This window comes from Panulirus ornatus, chromosome 17 (genome assembly GCF_036320965.1).
Source record: "Panulirus ornatus isolate Po-2019 chromosome 17, ASM3632096v1, whole genome shotgun sequence".
Lineage (NCBI taxonomy): Eukaryota > Metazoa > Arthropoda > Malacostraca > Decapoda > Palinuridae > Panulirus > Panulirus ornatus.
The window spans coordinates 57581788-57601327 of record NC_092240.1 but is presented as its reverse complement, the minus strand read 5'-3'; the positions used below and the strand labels follow the sequence as shown (position 1 = coordinate 57601327).

General features: G+C 41.7%; 1 protein-coding gene across 7 annotated transcripts in view; it reads left to right on the top strand.

The window, feature by feature from the left end:
* Positions 1-19540, top strand: part of LOC139754824 (synaptic vesicle 2-related protein) — a 133733-nt gene that overhangs the window by 34609 nt on the left and 79584 nt on the right. For 6 of the 7 annotated variants that reach the window (XM_071672689.1, XM_071672688.1, XM_071672684.1 and 3 more), the window contains exon 3: positions 6783-6835. The exons of the other annotated variant lie outside the window; for it this stretch is intronic. In XM_071672689.1, coding sequence (XP_071528790.1) covers positions 6783-6835 — 53 coding nt within the window. The remainder of the gene's footprint in view (positions 1-6782; positions 6836-19540) is intronic. 7 annotated transcript variants of the gene reach the window in all.

Below are 19540 nucleotides of genomic sequence, written 5' to 3'. Positions count from 1 at the left end.
TATATAATCTGAATCTCAGGAACTTAGGGATGATGCCATATAATGTGGAGTGATGAAAATTCAATCAATTTTTTTTCTAATAGATATTGTGCCTCTTGTATAGATGACATTCCAAAAAATATATTAGCCATGTTGTTGTAGAACAGCATTGCCAGTGAATCTTGTCCCTAAGGAATGGGGATTTAAGTGTGTACCAAGATAAGACTGTTGAGTAGTAAACTCAAAAACAGTGATCTATTTTCAGATATCTTACACTTGAAGCTTATAATCAGTGACTGGACTAAATCAAGTACAATAAAAGTAAATATAAGACAACAAAAAATGAGAAATCTGCTTCTTAATGGTATGTTGACTCCTGTGAATCCAGACAATGTTTTCATTAGTTTATCTGACTACCCTCCACTCACCTTGAATGGACAGTCATTTCCATTTAATAAAACAATTGCCATTCAAGGCATCATGTACGAAACACTCAAGATTCACTCTTCACGCCAAGAACATTACCGTAAAACAACATACAAATTACATGCCCTCAGAAAGTTAACAGGAATGAGTTTTAGACAAGGAAAGGAATCCCTTAGCATCCCTTATAGTTTTCCCATTTAGTGATAATTTTACTTTATTTTCCCACTTACTCACAGTCCCCATTAATGTGACTGTGACCGTGAGGAACACTAATACTGTTATGAATATTTTAATCAAAATTTCTTCAGAAAATTCCGTAGGCTGTGATTACAGAGTACCTTGCAAAAGCTGTAAGATATGTTTTATGTAGGGCAGTTTGGTAAGGATCTCTTTGTTAGACTTCAGCAACATGAGTATTATGTAAGAACAGGTCAGGTTTCCAGAGCCTTGATTATTCACATTAGAAATTACAACTACTGCATTAAACCATTGCTACTTCTATTACATAGAGAAATATCATCGAGTCTTCCCATATTGAATGCATGAAGAATTGTGATATGAATATCAGTGGAAGTCTGTATAAAGTGGGTAGCTTTGTCATTGGCAAATTTGTAAACGACTTAATCTTTCTTTACCGCATGATAAAATTTTATGGCAGGCACAACACCGAACCCAACTATCAGAAGACACACTCATGTGTGAACAGGAACAGCTTATTTCTGCCTCCCACATATACATATTGTACTGTGACCCAGTATCTCATTTTTTGTCTCTCTTGAAGATGTAAAATACAAAAGTGTACTCAGGACTTACCATGTTTCATTTTTGCCTTTGGTTATCAACAAATGTATATATTTATATGTATATTGGTAATCTACCTGAGCAGAATAAGATAATTGTTAGACAAATTGAGAACATCAGCAAGAAACTAATAAATGCTGAACTAACAGTCATATTCAGTGAAATATATATATAGAATGAATGTTAGCGGATGTGGCCTTTATTCATCTGTTCCTGGCTTTACTTTGCTAATGCAGGAACCAACGATCAAGTATAAATGATATATAGGAGAGAAAGAATTCTACCTCCATATTTCCTGCATGTCATAGAAGGTGACTAAAACTGGTGAGAGTGAGCAGCTGAAGAGCATCCCCTTCATGTATTTCAGGAAGGGGCCAAATGGGGAATGCTCATCCTCCTTGAAGGTTCAGATTGTGGTGTCTGAATGTGTGTAGATGTAACCAAAATGAGAAGAGGGGAGAGATAAAGCTCAAGGGTAAGGGGAAGAGTGCTTTGGAAATGTCCTGAGAATAAAGTAAGGGGTGTGCAAGAGGACAGGAGCTAAAGAATGAGTAGTACTATATACATATCAAGGGTGTAAGGCATGTGTATGAGTAGGAAGAGAGGAGAGTGATTAGTTCCCAGTGAAAGTTGGTCTGTAGCAGGGGTGTGTGATGCCTCCGCATATCCTTATCTAGCCCATGTATCATATTCTCACATCATTGGGAATACTTTACCTTTAAACATACCCATTTTTTTTCCTCCTAGATAATGACATCTCTTTCCACACATTCCTCATTGCTCCCAGAACTTTCATCCCCTAACCTTCCCTGTGATTCACTTCTGCTTCCATGGTTCCATTTGCTGTTAAGTCTACTCACAGTTATCTAAAACATCTCATTTCCTCCAAATTCTCTCCATTCAGACTCACACCCCAACTAACCTGTCCTTCTGCCTTACTAAACCTAATAACTTCTAATTTATTCACATTTACTCTCATCTTCCTCCTTCCACACACTTTCCCAAACTCAGTAGTTTCTCACTTGAATTTGCCACCAGTGCTATGTCATCAGCAAACAACAACTGACTTACTTCCCAGGCCATTCACTCCCTACAAACTGCATGCTTCCCCTCTCCCCAAGACCTTTGCATTTCCCTTCCTCACCACCCAGTCCATGAACAAATTAAACACCCATGGTGACATCACACATCCCTGCCACAGCCCAATTTTCATCACAAATTAAACACCCATGGTGACATCACACATCCCTTTCACAGCCCAGCTTTCATCTGGAATCACCCGTTCTCTCTTCCCACCCATGCACATGCCTTACACTGTTGATAAAAACTTCTCATTGCTTCCAGTTGCTTTCCTCCCACACCATATATTCATAAAACCTTCCACAAGGCATCTCCAACAGCCCTGTCATGTGCTTTCTCAACAGCCATAAATACCTTATACATATCCTTCTGTTTCTCTCAAAAGTATTTGTTACACACAGTCTTTACAGTAAACACTCAATCCACCCATCCCCTACAACTCATGAAACCGCATTGTTCCTCCCTAATCTGATGATCTGTACATTCCTTCACCCTCTCAGTGACTACTCCCTCATACAACTCACTAGGTACACTCAACACATGTATACCTCTGTGGTTTGAACATCACCTTTGTACCCCTTGTCTTTATACAGAGGCATTAAATATACATTCAATCAATCATCAAGCACCTCACCATGATCTACAGTACATTGAAAATCCAGACCAACCAATCAGCAACATATTCACCTGATTTCTTTAGAAATTCAACTGCAATAACATTCACTCCGGCCACCTTGCCACATTTCATGTTATGCAAGGCTTTCACCACTCCTAATCTATTCACCAAACCACATTCCATGACTCTCACTTTGCATACCTCCCCAACCCAGACACCCTACATCTGCCATCCATTCATCAAGCACATTCAACAATTCCTCAGAAAATCACTCCATCAATTCATCATATAACTACCTATAACTAGTACCTTATTTACCTTCTTCACCAATGTTCTCTTTTGTTCTCTTGTTATTTTGCACCATTAATCTCCCTCCAAAACATCATTTTATTCTGTCTGAAGTTTAGAGATATTTGCTTATCCTGGCTCTCATTTGTCACCACCTCCCCTTTTTTTTTTTCTAATCTCTGCACCTTACTCTTGACCACCTGCTACTTTTTTATATATCTCCTGATCATTTCCATTTTTTCGGTGTAAGTGCCATCCATACACCTCTTGTTCTCTTTCATTTGCAACCTTTCTTCATCATCTCACTACTCACTACCCTTTCTCACCTACCCAACTCCCACCTTCTCTCACACATGCCAGCGCTGCTTCCCTAAATACCCCCCATCCCTCACCCATCCCCTAGCTTCATTTACTCTCACCTTTTGCCATTCTACACTATCTCTTTTGGAATCTCTTCACACAAGTCTCTTTTTGAAGCTCACGTACTTTCACCAACCTCTTCCCACTTGTATTGTTTCCTCTTTTTTTATAGCCTCAACAAAACTTCACCCTCACCTCTACCAGGTAATGATCATACATCCCATCAGCTTCCCATCTCAGCACATTCCTATCCAAAAATCTCTCTTTTGCACTCTTAGTGATTAGTATGTAATCCAGTAATGTCCATTTACCATCTTCCCTACTCACATACCTATATTCATATTTATTATTATTTATACTTAACCAATGTTTCCCGCATCAGTGAGGTAGCGCAAAGAAGCAGACGAAGAATGGCCCAACCACCCACATGCATATATATTGTGCCAGGTGAGGGTATTCCCTCAAAGGCCCAGTCCTCTGTTCTTAACGCTACCTCGCTAATGCGGGAAATGGCGAATAGTTTGAAAGAAAAAGAAAAGAAAATATATATATATATATATATATATATCCTTCTTTTGGAAAATTAAAAAAAAAAAAAAAAAAGAGGGGAGGATTTCCAGCCCCCCGCTCCCTTCCCTTTTAGTCGCCTTCTACGACACGCAGGGAATACGTGGGAAGTATTCTTTCTCCCCTATCCCCAGGGAATATATTAAGCATATATATATATATATATATATATATATATATATATATATATATATATAACAAAGATGAGCAAAGAAAGACTGACTAAGAGGATCTTAATATTAAAAGTAGATGAAACAAATGGGAATAGGGAGACCTAGAAGGAGATGAAAGGAATGACTGAAGGAGGCTTTGGGGTACTGGGGCCTAAACATTCAGGAAAATGAAGGGCATGCATAGGATAGAATGAACTGGATTCATGTGAAATATAGGATCAATAAGATGGTAATGGACTGATCCAGAGCATATGAAGCAATCTAAAAGACCTGTTTGTGGATGGTAAGTGCTGGTTTCAGTAAATCATACTTGACAGCTGGAGAGTGGAGATGTGTAAGTGAGGCCAGTATTATCACATTCCTGATGTTTCCTATACAAAGTTGGATAAAGCAATTACATATGAAAAAAAAAATAAAATGTTATTATCTACTAAAAAAACTCTTTACATTTGTATGTTGTTATTAAGGTACTGAATGGTGGAAGAAGCTGAATCCCCACAACGACCCAGTCCTCTGTTCTTAACGCTACCTCGCTATCGCGGGAAATAGCGAATAGTATGAAAAAAAAAATATATATATATATATATATATATTTATTTATTTATTTTGCTTTGTCGCTGTCTCCCGCGTTAGCGAGGTAGCGCAAGGAAACAGACGAAAGAATGGCCCAACCCGCCCACATACACATGTATATACATACACGTCCACACACGCAAATATACATACCTATACATCTCAATGTACACATATGTATACACACACAGACATATACCTATATACACATGTACATAATTCATACTGTCTGCCTTTATTTGTTCCCATCGCCACCTCGCCACACATGGAATAACAACCCCCTCCCCCCTCATGTGTGCGAGGTAGCACTAGGAAAAGACACCAAAGGCTCCATTCGTTCACACTCAATCTCTAGCTGTCATGTAATAATGCACCGAAACCACAGCTCCCTTTCCACATCCAGGCCCCACAGAACTTTCCATGGTTTACCCCAGACGCATCACATGCCCTGGTTCAATCCATTGACAGCACGTTGACCCCAGTATACCACATCATTCCAATTCACTCTATTCCTTGGATGCCTTTCACCCTCCTGCATGTTCAGGCCCCGATCACTCAAAATCTTTTTCACTCCATCTTTCCACCTCCAATTTGGTCTCCCACTTCTCGTTCCCTCCACCTCTGACACATATATCCTCTTGCTCAATCTTTCCTCACTCATTCTCTCCATGTGACCAAACCATTTCAAAACACCTTCTTCTGCTCTCTAACCACACTCTTTTTATTTCCACACATCTCTCTTACCCTTACATTACTTACTCGATCAAACCACCTCACACCACATATTGCCCTCAAACATCTCATTTCCAGCACATCCACCCTCCTACGCACAGCTCTATCCATAGCCCACGCCTCGCAACCATACAACATTGTTGGAACCACTATTCCTTCAAACATACCCATTTTTGCTTTCTTAGATAATGTTCTCGACTTCCAAACATTCGTCAAGGATCCCAGAATTTTCGCCCATCTCCCCCACCCTATGATTCACACATTCTCACAACTCTTGCTTCGACATTAGTTCTACCTCTTCCTTAGTGTTTGCCCACACACCAACCCCTGTCTTTACCCCTAGGACATTTCAAACCATTCTTCCCCTTTACCCTTGAGCTCTGTTTCACTCACAGCCAGAATGTATGGGTTCCTTTCCTCAAACATACTACGTATCTCTCCTTTCTTCTCATCCAGGTTACATCCACTCATAGTCATTACATCTACACACAGTCAGACACTTCAGCTCTAGCCTTCATGGAGGATGAGGACTCCTCGCTTGGCTCTTTCCTCTGTTCCATCTTACAGAAATTAAGATACAGCCCCAGCTCTTGTTCTGTTTAGCCATCTTCAATGAGATGCAAGGAATACAAAGGTAGAATTGTTTCTCCCCATCCCATATTCTTTTCATACTTTTTTGCCATTTCCCTTGTTAGCGAGGTAGCAGCAGGAACAGATGGAGACAGACCACATTCATTCACATCCATTTTATTGCTGTTATGTGCAATGCACTGAAGCCTCATCCCTTCATCCACAATCAAGCCCCACAGTCCTTTCCATTGTTTTTCCCTGGCTGCTTCACATGCACTAGTTAAAGCAGTTAGAGGAGACCATGGAAAGTATGTGGGGCCCAGTTTTGGTTAGGGATTTTGGTTTCAGCACATTGCACATGACGGCTAGAGAATGAATGTGAGCAGATACAGCCTTTCTTCACCTGTTCCTGGTGGGACCTTACTAATATGGGAAACACTGAACAAGTATGAAAAAAGTGACTCATTATCCATAAAAGAAATATTGCTTTGGCAGTGGACTCTGCATCCTTAGCTTATACCTCCATACTTGACTTGTGTGTGTGGACATATTTTTTATCTAATAATCTTACAGAAGTCTTATTGTTTATTTTCTTAAAATAATGCAAATTTTTTCAGATACCTTCACTGTTGATCAAGCTGTAAATGCACTGGGATTTGGGAAATTTCAGGTATGGAATAGTTTGATATTTGTTTATAATGGAGGAAAGGATTTATTTGTGTAATGGTTTGAAAAATTATTTCATACCCATATTACTTTTACCATATATCATGAAGTATTCAACACTTTCTCATATATCATAAAGTATTCAACATTGCTGTCTGTATTGGTTATTTCTAAGGGAATAGTAAGCACCCACTCTTTTCAGAGAGAGAAGTTAGTTTTACAGTTGCACTTAAATTTTGTTGTTCAGTACTCATCTTCTTCAAGAACAGCAGTATTCACTACATGATTCATGGGGTGTATGTGACCCACACTTGTCTCTTGCTGCCTGAAAGACGAGAAAAATTATTATAAATGATTAGATGATAGAGTTGTAAGTCATAATTATAAGGATGAGGTGAGGTACTCTATTTATCAAACCACAGCATATAAAGTGCAGGGATTTATGTAATTCTTTTATTTATATATTTGATATACAAGATATCTGTTTCCCGCATCAGTGAAGTAGCACCAGGAAATGGACAAAGAATGGCCCATCCACTCACACACACACACACACACACACACACAGTGGAATTTATTAAAAAAGGAGGTGACTGTATTGTTGACTGGTTGGTAAGGTTATTTAATGTATGTATGACTCATGGTGAGGTGCCTGAGGATTGGCGGAATGCGTGCGTAGTGCCATTATACAAAGGCAAAGGGGATAAGAGTGAGTGCTCAAATTACTGAGGTATAAGTTTGTTTAGTATTCCTGGTAAATTATATGGGAGGGTATTGATTGAGAGGGTGAAGGCATGTACAGAGCATCAGATTGGGGAAGAGCAGTGTGGTTTCAGAAGTGGTAGAGGATGTGTGGATCAGGTGTTTGCTTTGAAGAATGTATGTGAGAAATACTTAGAAAAGCAAATGGATTTGTATGTAGCATTTATGGATCTGGAGAAGGCATATGATAGAGTTGATAGAGATGCTCTGTGGAAGGTATTAAGAATATATGGTGTGGGAGGCAAGTTGTTAGAAGCAGTGAAAAGTTGTTATCGAGGATGTAAGGCATATGTAAGTGTAGGAAGAGAGGAAAGTGATTGGTTCTCAGTGAATGTAGGTTTGCAGCAGGGGTTTGTGATGTCTCCATGGTTGTTTAATTTGTTTATGGATGGGGTTGTTAGGGAGGTGAATGCAAGAGTTTTGGAAAGAGGGGCAAGTATGAAGTCTGTTGTGGATGAGAGAGCTTGGGAAGTGAGTCAGTTGTTGTTCGCTGATGATACAGCACTGGTGGCTGATTCATGTGAGAAACTATGCAGAAGCTGGTGACTGAGTTTGATAAAGTGTGTGAAAGAAGAAAGTTAAGAGTAAATGTGAATAAGAGCAAGGTTATTAGGTACAGTAGAGTTGAGGGTCAAGTCAATTGGGAGGTAAGTTTGAATGGAGAAAAACTGGAGGAAGTAAAGTGTTTTAGATATCTGAGAGTGGATCTGGCAGCAGATGAAACCATGTAAGCGGAAGTGAATCATAGGGTGGGGGAGGGGGCGAAAATCCTGGGAGCCTTGAAGAATGTGTGGAAGTCGAGAACATTATCTCAGAAAGCAAAAATGGGTATGTTTGAAGGAATAGTGGTTCCAAAAATGTTGTATGGTTGCAAGGCGTGGGCTATGGATAGAGTTGTGCGCAGGAGGGTGGATGTGCTGGAAATGAGATGTTTGAGGACAATGTGTGATGTGAGGTGGTTTGATCGAATAAGTAATGTAAGGGTGAGAGAGATGTGTGGAAATAAAAAGAGCGTGGTTGAGAGAGTAGAAGAGGGTATTTTGAAATGGTTTGGGCACATGGAGGGAATGAGTGAGGAAAGATTGACCTAGAGGATATATGTGTCGGAGGTGGAGGGAACGAGGAGAAGTGAGAGACCAAATTGGAGGTGGAAAGATGGAGTGAAAAAGATTTTGTGTGATCGGGGCCTGAACATGCAGGAGGGTGAAAGGAGGGCAAGGAATAGAGTAAATTGGATCGATGTGGTATACCGGGGTTGACGTGCTGTCAGTGGATTGAATCAGGGCATGTGAAGCGTCTGGGGTAAACCATGGAAAGTTGTGTGGGGCCTGGATGTGGAAAGGGAGCTGTGGTTTCGGGCATTATTGCATGACAGCTAGAGACTGAGTGTGAACGAATGGGGCCTTTGTTGTCTTTTCCTAGTGCTACCTCGCACACATGAGGGGGGAGGGGGATGGTATTCCATGTGTGGCAAGGTGGCGATGGGAATGAATAAGGGCAGACAGTGTGAATTGTGTGCATGGGTATATATGTATGTGTCTGTGTGTGTATATATATGTGTACATTGAGATGTATAGGTATGTATATTTGCGTGTGTGGACGTGTATGTATATACATTGTGTATGAGGGTGGGTTGGGCCATTTCTTTCGTCTGTTTCCTTGTGCTACCTCGCAAACGCGGGAGACAGTGACAAAGCAAAACAAATAAATATAATAAAATAAAATATATATATATATATATATATATATATATATATATATATATATATTTATTTATTTTATTATACTTTGTCGCTGTCTCCCGCGTTTGCGAGGTAGCGCAAGGAAACAGACGAAAGAAATGGCCCAACCCCCCCATACACATGTATATACATACGTCCACACACGCAAATATACATACCTACACAGCTTTCCATGGCTTACCCCAGACGCTTCACATGCCTTGATTCAATCCACTGACAGCACGTCAACCCCGGTATACCACCTCGCTCCAATTCACTCTATTCCTTGCCCTCCTTTCACCCTCCTGCATGTTCAGGCCCCGATCACACAAAATCTTTTTCACTCCATCTTTCCACCTCCAATTTGGTCTCCCTCTTCTCCTTGTTCCCTCCACCTCCGACACATATATCCTCTTGGTCAATCTTTCCTCACTCATCCTCTCCATGTACCCAAACCACTTCAAAACACCCTCTTCTGCTCTCTCAACCACGCTCTTTTTATTTCCACACATCTCTCTTACCCTTACGTTACTCACTCGATCAAACCACCTCACACCACACATTGTCCTCAAACATCTCATTTCCAGCACATCCATCCTCCTGCGCACAACTCTATCCATAGCCCACGCCTCGCAACCATACAACATTGTTGGAACCACTATTCCTTCAAACATACCCATTTTTGCTTTCCGAGATAATGTTCTCGACTTCCACACATTCTTCAAGGCTCCCAGAATTTTCGCCCCCTCCCCCACCCTATGATCCACTTCCGCTTCCATGGTTCCATCTGCTGCCAGATCCACTCCCAGATATCTAAAACACTTCACTTCCTCCAGTTTTTCTCCATTCAAACTCACCTCCCAATTGACTTGACCCTCAACCCTACTGTACCTAATAACCTTGCTCTTATTCACATTTACTCTTAACTTTCTTCTTCCACACACTTTACCAAACTCAGTCACCAGCTTCTGCAGTTTCTCACATGAATCAGCCACCAGCGCTGTATCATCAGCGAACAATCACTTTCCTCTCTTCCTACACGTACACATGCCTTACATTCTCGATAAAAACTTTTCACCGCTTCTAACAACTTGCCTCCCACACCATATATTCTTAATACCTTCCACAGAGCATCTCTATCAACTCTATCATATGTCTTCTCCAGATCCATAAATGCTACATACAAATCCATTTGCTTTTCTAAGTATTTCTCACATACATTCTTCAAAGCAAACACCTGATCCACACATCCTCTACCACTTCTGAAACCACACTGCTCTTCCCCAATCTGATGCTCTGTACATGCCTTCACCCTCTCAATCAATACCCTCCCATACAATTTACCAGGAATACTCAACAAACTTATACCTCTGTAATTTGAGCACTCACTCTTATCCCCTTTGCCCTTGTACAATGGCACTATGCACGCATTCCGCCAATCCTCAGGCACCTCACCATGAGTCATACATACATTAAATAACCTTACTACCTCTTCTCTGTTTACCAAATCATTTTCCCTAACCCTCTCACTTTGCACACCACCTCGACCAAAATACCCTATATCTGCCACTCTATCATCAAACACATTCAACAAACCTTCAAAATACTCACTCCATCTTCTCACATCACCACTACTTGTTATCACCTCCCCATTTGCGCCCTTCACTGAAGTTCCCATTTGCTCCCTTGTCTTACGCACTTTATTTACCTCCTTCCAGAACATCTTTTTATTCTCCCTAAAATTTAATGATCCTCTCTCACCCCAACTCTCATTTGCCCTCTTTTTCACCTCTTGCACCTTTCGCTTGACCTCCTGTCTCTTTCTTTTATACATCTCCCACTCAATTGCATTTTTTCCCTGCAAAAATCGTCCAAATGCCTCTCTCTTCTCTTTCACTAATAATCTTACTTCTTCATCCCACCACTCACTACCCTTTCTAATCAACCCACCTCCCACTCTTCTCATGCTACAAGCATCTTTTGCGCAATCCATCACTGATTCCCTAAATACATCCCATTCCTCCCCCACTCCCCTTACTTCCATTGTTCTCACCTTTTTCCATTCTGTACTCAGTGTCTCCTGGTACTTCCTCACACAAGTCTCCTTCCCAAGCTCACTTACTCTCACCACCCTCTTCACCCCAACATTCACTCTTCTTTTCTGAAAACCCATACAAATCTTCACCTTAGCCTCCACAAGATAATGATCAGACATCCCTCCAGTTGCACCTCTCAGCACATTAACATCCAAAAGTATCTCTTTCACGCGCCTGTCAATTAACACGTAATCCAATAACGCTCTCTGGCCATCTCTCCTACTTACATACGTATACTTATGTATATCTCGCTTTTTAAACCAGGTATTCCCAATCACCAGTCCTTTTTCAGCACATAAATCTACAAGCTCTTCACCATTTCCATTTACAACACTGAACACCCCATGTATACCAATTATTCCCTCAACTGCCACATTACTCACCTTTGCATTCAAATCACCCATCACTATAACCCGGTCTCCTGCATCCAAACCACTAACACACTCATTCAGCTGCTCACAAAACACTTGCCTCTCATGATCTTTCTTCTCATGCCCAGGTGCATATGCACCAATAATCACCCATCTCTCTCCATCAACTTTCAGTTTTACCCATATTAATCGAGAATGTACAGAGCATCAGATTGGGGAAGAGCAGTGTGGTTTCAGAAGTGGTAGAGGATGTGTGGATCAGGTGTTTGCTTTGAAGAATGTATGTGAGAAATACTTAGAAAAGCAAATGGATTTGTATGTAGCATTTATGAATCTGGAGAAGGCATATGATAGAGTTGATAGAGATGCTCTGTGGAAGGTATTAAGAATATATGGTGTGGGAGGAAAGTTGTTAGAAGCAGTGAAAAGTTTTTATCGAGGATGTAAGGCATGTGTACGTGTAGGAAGAGAGGAGAGTGATAGGTTCTCAGTGAATGTAGGTTTGCGGCAGGGGTGTGTGATGTCTCCATGGTAGTTTAATTTGTTTATGGATGGGGTTGTTAGGGAGGTGAATGCAAGAGTTTTGGAAAGAGGGGCAAGTATGAAGTCTGTTGGGGATGAGAGAGCTTGGCAAGTGAGTCAGCTGTTGTTCGCTGATGATACAGCACTGGTGGCTGATTCATGTGAGAAACTGCAGAAGCTGGTGACTGAGTTTGGTAAAGTGTTTGAAAGAAGAAAGTTAAGAGTAAATGTGAATAAGAGCAAGGTTATTAGGTACAGTAGGGTTGAGGGTCAAGTCAATTGGGAGGTAAGTTTGAATGGAGAAAAACTGGAGGAAGTAAAGTGTTTTAGATATCTGGGAGTGGATCTGGCAGCGGATGGAACCATGGAAGCGGAAGTGGATCATAGGGTGGGGGAGGGGGCGAAAATCCTGGGAGCCTTGAAGAATGTGTGGAAGTCGAGAACATTATCTCGGAAAGCAAAAATGGGTATGTTTGAAGGAATAGTGGTTCCAACAATGTTGTATGGTTGCGAGGCGTGGGCTATGGATAGAGTTGTGCCCAGGAGGGTGGATGTGCTGGAAATGAGATGTTTGAGGACAATGTGTGGTATGAGGTGGTTTGATCGAGTAAGTAATGTAAGGGTGAGAGAGATGTGTGGAAATAAAAAGAGCGTGGTTGAGAGAGCAGAAGAGGGTGTTTTGAAATGGTTTTGGCACATGGAGAGAATGAGTGAGGAAAGATTGACCAAGAGGATATATGTGTCAGAGGTGGAGGGAACGAGGGGAAGTGGGAGACCAAATTGGAGGTAGAAAGATGGAGTGAAAAAGATTTTGAGTGATCGGGGCCTGAACATGCAGGAGGGTGAAAGGCGGGCAAGGAATAGAGTGAATTGGATCGATGTGGTATACCGGGGTTGACGTGCTGTCAGTGGATTGAATCAGGGCATGTGAAGCGTCTGGGGTAAACCATGGAATGCTGTGTGGGGCCTGGATGTGGAAAGGGCGCTGTGGTTTCGGGCATTATTGCATGACAGCTAGAGACTGAGTGTGAGCGAATGAAGCCTTTGTTGTCTTTTCCCAGCGCTACCCCGCACACATGAGGGGGGAGGGGATGGTATTCCATGTGTGGTGAGGTGGCGATGTGATTGAATAAAGGCAGACAGTGTGAATTGTGTGCATGGGTATATATGTATGTGTCTGTGTTGTGTATATACATGTGTACATGAGATGTATAGGTATGTATATTTGCGTGTGTGGACGTGTGTGTATATACATGTGTATGGGGGTGGTTGGGCCATTTCTTTCGTCTGTTTCCTTGTGCTACTCGCAAACGCGGAGACAGTGACAAAGCAAAACAAATAAATATAATAAAATAAAATATATATATATTATATATATATATATTATATATATATTATATATATATATATATATTTATTTATTTATTTTGCTTTGTCGCTGTCTCCGCGTTTGCGAGGTAGCGCAAGGAAACAGACGAAAGAAATGGCCCAACCCCCCCATACACATGTATATACATACGTCCACACACGCAAATATACATACCTACACACTTTCCATGGCTTACCCCAGACGCTTCACATGCCTTGATTCGATCCACTGACAGCACGTCAACCCCGGTATACCACCTCGCTCCAATTCACTCTATTCCTTGCCCTCCTTTCACCCTCCTGCATGTTCAGGCCCCGATCACACAAAATCTTTTTCACTCCATCTTTCCACCTCCAATTTGGTCTCCCTCTTCTCCTTGTTCCCTCCACCTCCGACACATATATCCTCTTGGTCAATCTTTCCTCACTCATCCTCTCCATGTACCCAAACCACTTCAAAACACCCTCTTCTGCTCTCTCAACCACGCTCTTTTTATTTCCACACATCTCTCTTACCCTTACGTTACTCACTCGATCAAACCACCTCACACCACACATTGTCCTCAAACATCTCATTTCCAGCACATCCATCCTCCTGCGCACAACTCTATCCATAGCCCACGCCTCGCAACCATACAACATTGTTGGAACCACTATTCCTTCAAACATACCCATTTTTGCTTTCCGAGATAATGTTCTCGACTTCCACACATTCTTCAAGGCTCCCAGAATTTTCGCCCCCTCCCCCACCCTATGATCCACTTCCGCTTCCATGGTTCCATCTGCTGCCAGATCCACTCCCAGATATCTAAAACACTTCACTTCCTCCAGTTTTTCTCCATTCAAACTCACCTCCCAATTGACTTGACCCTCAACCCTACTGTACCTAATAACCTTGCTCTTATTCACATTTACTCTTAACTTTCTTCTTCCACACACTTTACCAAACTCAGTCACCAGCTTCTGCAGTTTCTCACATGAATCAGCCACCAGCGCTGTATCATCAGCGAACAATCACTTTCCTCTCTTCCTACACGTACACATGCCTTACATTCTCGATAAAAACTTTTCACCGCTTCTAACAACTTGCCTCCCACACCATATATTCTTAATACCTTCCACAGAGCATCTCTATCAACTCTATCATATGTCTTCTCCAGATCCATAAATGCTACATACAAATCCATTTGCTTTTCTAAGTATTTCTCACATACATTCTTCAAAGCAAACACCTGATCCACACATCCTCTACCACTTCTGAAACCACACTGCTCTTCCCCAATCTGATGCTCTGTACATGCCTTCACCCTCTCAATCAATACCCTCCCATACAATTTACCAGGAATACTCAACAAACTTATACCTCTGTAATTTGAGCACTCACTCTTATCCCCTTTGCCCTTGTACAATGGCACTATGCACGCATTCCGCCAATCCTCAGGCACCTCACCATGAGTCATACATACATTAAATAACCTTACTACCTCTTCTCTGTTTACCAAATCATTTTCCCTAACCCTCTCACTTTGCACACCACCTCGACCAAAACACCCTATATCTGCCACTCTATCATCAAACACATTCAACAAACCTTCAAAATACTCACTCCATCTTCTCACATCACCACTACTTGTTATCACCTCCCCATTTGCGCCCTTCACTGAAGTTCCCATTTGCTCCCTTGTCTTACGCACTTTATTTACCTCCTTCCAGAACATCTTTTTATTCTCCCTAAAATTTAATGATCCTCTCTCACCCCAACTCTCATTTGCCCTCTTTTTCACCTCTTGCACCTTTCGCTTGACCTCCTGTCTCTTTCTTTTATACATCTCCCACTCAATTGCATTTTTTCCCTGCAAAAATCGTCCAAATGCCTCTCTCTTCTCTTTCACTAATAATCTTACTTCTTCATCCCACCACTCACTACCCTTTCTAATCAACCCACCTCCCACTCTTCTCATGCTACAAGCATCTTTTGCGCAATCCATCACTGATTCCCTAAATACATCCCATTCCTCCCCCACTCCCCTTACTTCCATTGTTCTCACCTTTTTCCATTCTGTACTCAGTGTCTCCTGGTACTTCCTCACACAAATCTCCTTCCCAAGCTCACTTACTCTCACCACCCTCTTCACCCCAACATTCACTCTTCTTTTCTGAAAACCCATACAAATCTTCACCTTAGCCTCCACAAGATAATGATCAGACATCCCTCCAGTTGCACCTCTCAGCACATTAACATCCAAAAGTATCTCTTTCACGCGCCTGTCAATTAACACGTAATCCAATAACGCTCTCTGGCCATCTCTCCTACTTACATACGTATACTTATGTATATCTCGCTTTTTAAACCAGGTATTCCCAATCACCAGTCCTTTTTCAGCACATAAATCTACAAGCTCTTCACCATTTCCATTTACAACACTGAACACCCCATGTATACCAATTATTCCCTCAACTGCCACATTACTCACCTTTGCATTCAAATCACCCATCACTATAACCCGGTCTCCTGCATCCAAACCACTAACACACTCATTCAGCTGCTCACAAAACACTTGCCTCTCATGATCTTTCTTCTCATGCCCAGGTGCATATGCACCAATAATCACCCATCTCTCTCCATCAACTTTCAGTTTTACCCATATTAATCGAGAATGTACAGAGCATCAGATTGGGGAAGAGCAGTGTGGTTTCAGAAGTGGTAGAGGATGTGTGGATCAGGTGTTTGCTTTGAAGAATGTATGTGAGAAATACTTAGAAAAGCAAATGGATTTGTATGTAGCATTTATGAATCTGGAGAAGGCATATGATAGAGTTGATAGAGATGCTCTGTGGAAGGTATTAAGAATATATGGTGTGGGAGGAAAGTTGTTAGAAGCAGTGAAAAGTTTTTATCGAGGATGTAAGGCATGTGTACGTGTAGGAAGAGAGGAGAGTGATAGGTTCTCAGTGAATGTAGGTTTGCGGCAGGGGTGTGTGATGTCTCCATGGTAGTTTAATTTGTTTATGGATGGGGTTGTTAGGGAGGTGAATGCAAGAGTTTTGGAAAGAGGGGCAAGTATGAAGTCTGGGGGATGAGAGAGCTTGGCAAGTGAGTCAGCTGTTGTTCGCTGATGATACAGCACTGGTGGCTGATTCATGTGAGAAACTGCAGAAGCTGGTGACTGAGTTTGGTAAAGTGTTTGAAAGAAGAAAGTTAAGAGTAAATGTGAATAAGAGCAAGGTTATTAGGTACAGTAGGGTTGAGGGTCAAGTCAATTGGGAGGTAAGTTTGAATGGAGAAAAACTGGAGGAAGTAAAGTGTTTTAGATATCTGGGAGTGGATCTGGCAGCGGATGGAACCATGGAAGCGGAAGTGGATCATAGGGTGGGGGAGGGGGCGAAAATCCTGGGAGCCTTGAAGAATGTGTGGAAGTCGAGAACATTATCTCGGAAAGCAAAAATGGGTATGTTTGAAGGAATAGTGGTTCCAACAATGTTGTATGGTTGCGAGGCGTGGGCTATGGATAGAGTTGTGCCCAGGAGGGTGGATGTGCTGGAAATGAGATGTTTGAGGACAATGTGTGGTATGAGGTGGTTTGATCGAGTAAGTAATGTAAGGGTGAGAGAGATGTGTGGAAATAAAAAGAGCGTGGTTGAGAGAGCAGAAGAGGGTGTTTTGAAATGGTTTTGGCACATGGAGAGAATGAGTGAGGAAAGATTGACCAAGAGGATATATGTGTCAGAGGTGGAGGGAACGAGGGGAAGTGGGAGACCAAATTGGAGGTAGAAAGATGGAGTGAAAAAGATTTTGAGTGATCGGGGCCTGAACATGCAGGAGGGTGAAAGGCGGGCAAGGAATAGAGTGAATTGGATCGATGTGGTATACCGGGGTTGACGTGCTGTCAGTGGATTGAATCAGGGCATGTGAAGCGTCTGGGGTAAACCATGGAATGCTGTGTGGGGCCTGGATGTGGAAAGGGCGCTGTGGTTTCGGGCATTATTGCATGACAGCTAGAGACTGAGTGTGAGCGAATGAAGCCTTTGTTGTCTTTTCCCAGCGCTACCCCGCACACATGAGGGGGGAGGGGATGGTATTCCATGTGTGGTGAGGTGGCGATGTGATTGAATAAAGGCAGACAGTGTGAATTGTGTGCATGGGTATATATGTATGTGTCTGTGTGTGTATATACATGTGTACATTGAGATGTATAGGTATGTATATTTGCGTGTGTGGACGTGTGTGTATATACATGTGTATGGGGGTGGGTTGGGCCATTTCTTTCGTCTGTTTCCTTGCGCTACCTCGCAAACGTGGGAGACAGCGACAAAGCAAAATAAATAAATAAATATAAATAAAGTATATATATATATATATATATATATATATATATATATATATATATATATATATATATATATATATATATATATATATATATATATATATATATATATATATATATATATATATATATATATATATATATTTTCATACTATTCGCCATTTCCCACGTTAGCAAGGTAGCATTAGGAACAGAGGACTGAGCCCTTGAGGGAACATCCTCACTTGGCCCCCTTCTCCGTTCCTTCTTTTGGAAAAGTGGGTGCACATATTACAGAGGTATAAGTTTGTTGAGTATTCCTGGGAAATTATATGGGAGGGTATTGCTTGAGAGTGTGAAGGCTTGTACAGAGCATCAGATTGGGGAGGAGCAGTGTGATTTCAGAAGTGGTAGAGGATGTGTGGATCAGGTGTTTGCTTTGAAGAATGTATGTGAGAAATACTTAGAAAAGCAAATGGATTTGTATGTAGCATTTATGGATCTGGAGAAGGCATATGATAGAGTTGATAGAGATGCTCTGTTGAAGGTATTAAGAATATATGGTGTGGGAGGCAAGTTGTTAGAAGCAGTGAAAAGTTTTTATCGAGGATGTAAGGCGTGTGTACGTGTAGGAAGAGAGGAAAGTGATTGGTTCTCAGTGAACGTAGGTTTGCGGCAGGGGTGTGTTATGTCTCCATTGGTTGTTTTAATTTGTTTATGGATGGGGTTGCTAGGGAGGTGAATGCAAGAGTTTTGGAAAGAGGGTCAAGTATGCAGTCTGTTGTGGATGAGAGAGCTTGGGAAGTGAGTCAGTTGTTGTTCACAGATGATACAGTGTTGGTGGTTGATTCGGGTGAGAAACTGCAGAAGCTGGTGACTGAGTTTGGTAAAGTGTGTGAAAGAAGAAAGCTGAGAGTAAATGTGAATAAGAGCAAGGTTATTAGGTACAGTAGGGTTGAGGGACAAGTCAATTGGGAGGTAAGTTTGAATGGAGAAAAACTGGAAGTGAAGTGTTTTAGGTATTTGGGAGTGGATTAGCAGTGGATGGAACCATGGAAGCGGAAGTGAGTCACAGTGTGTGTGTGTGTGTGTGTGTGTGTGTGGGGGGGGGGGGGGGGTGAGGTTCTGGGAGCGTTGAAGAGTGTGTGGAAGTTGAGAACGTTATCTCGGAGAGCAAAAATGGGTATGTTTGAAGGAATAGTGGTTCCAACAATGTTATATGGTTATGAGGCATTGGCTATAGATAGGGTTGGGTGGAGAAGGGTGGATGTGCTTGAAATGAGATAATTTAGGACAATATGTGGTGTGAGGTGGTTTGAGTGAGTAAGTACTGAAAGGGTAAGAGAGATGTATGGTAATAAAAAGAGTGTGGTTGAGAGAGCAGAAGAGGGTGTATTGAAATGGTTTGGTCACATGGAGAGAATGAGTGAGGAAAGATTGACCAAGAGGATATATGTGTGTGAGGTGGAGGGAGCGAGGAAAAGTGGGAGACCAAATTGGAGATTGAAGAATGGAGGGAAAAAGACTGAGCAATCGGGGCCTGAACATACAGGAGGGTGAAA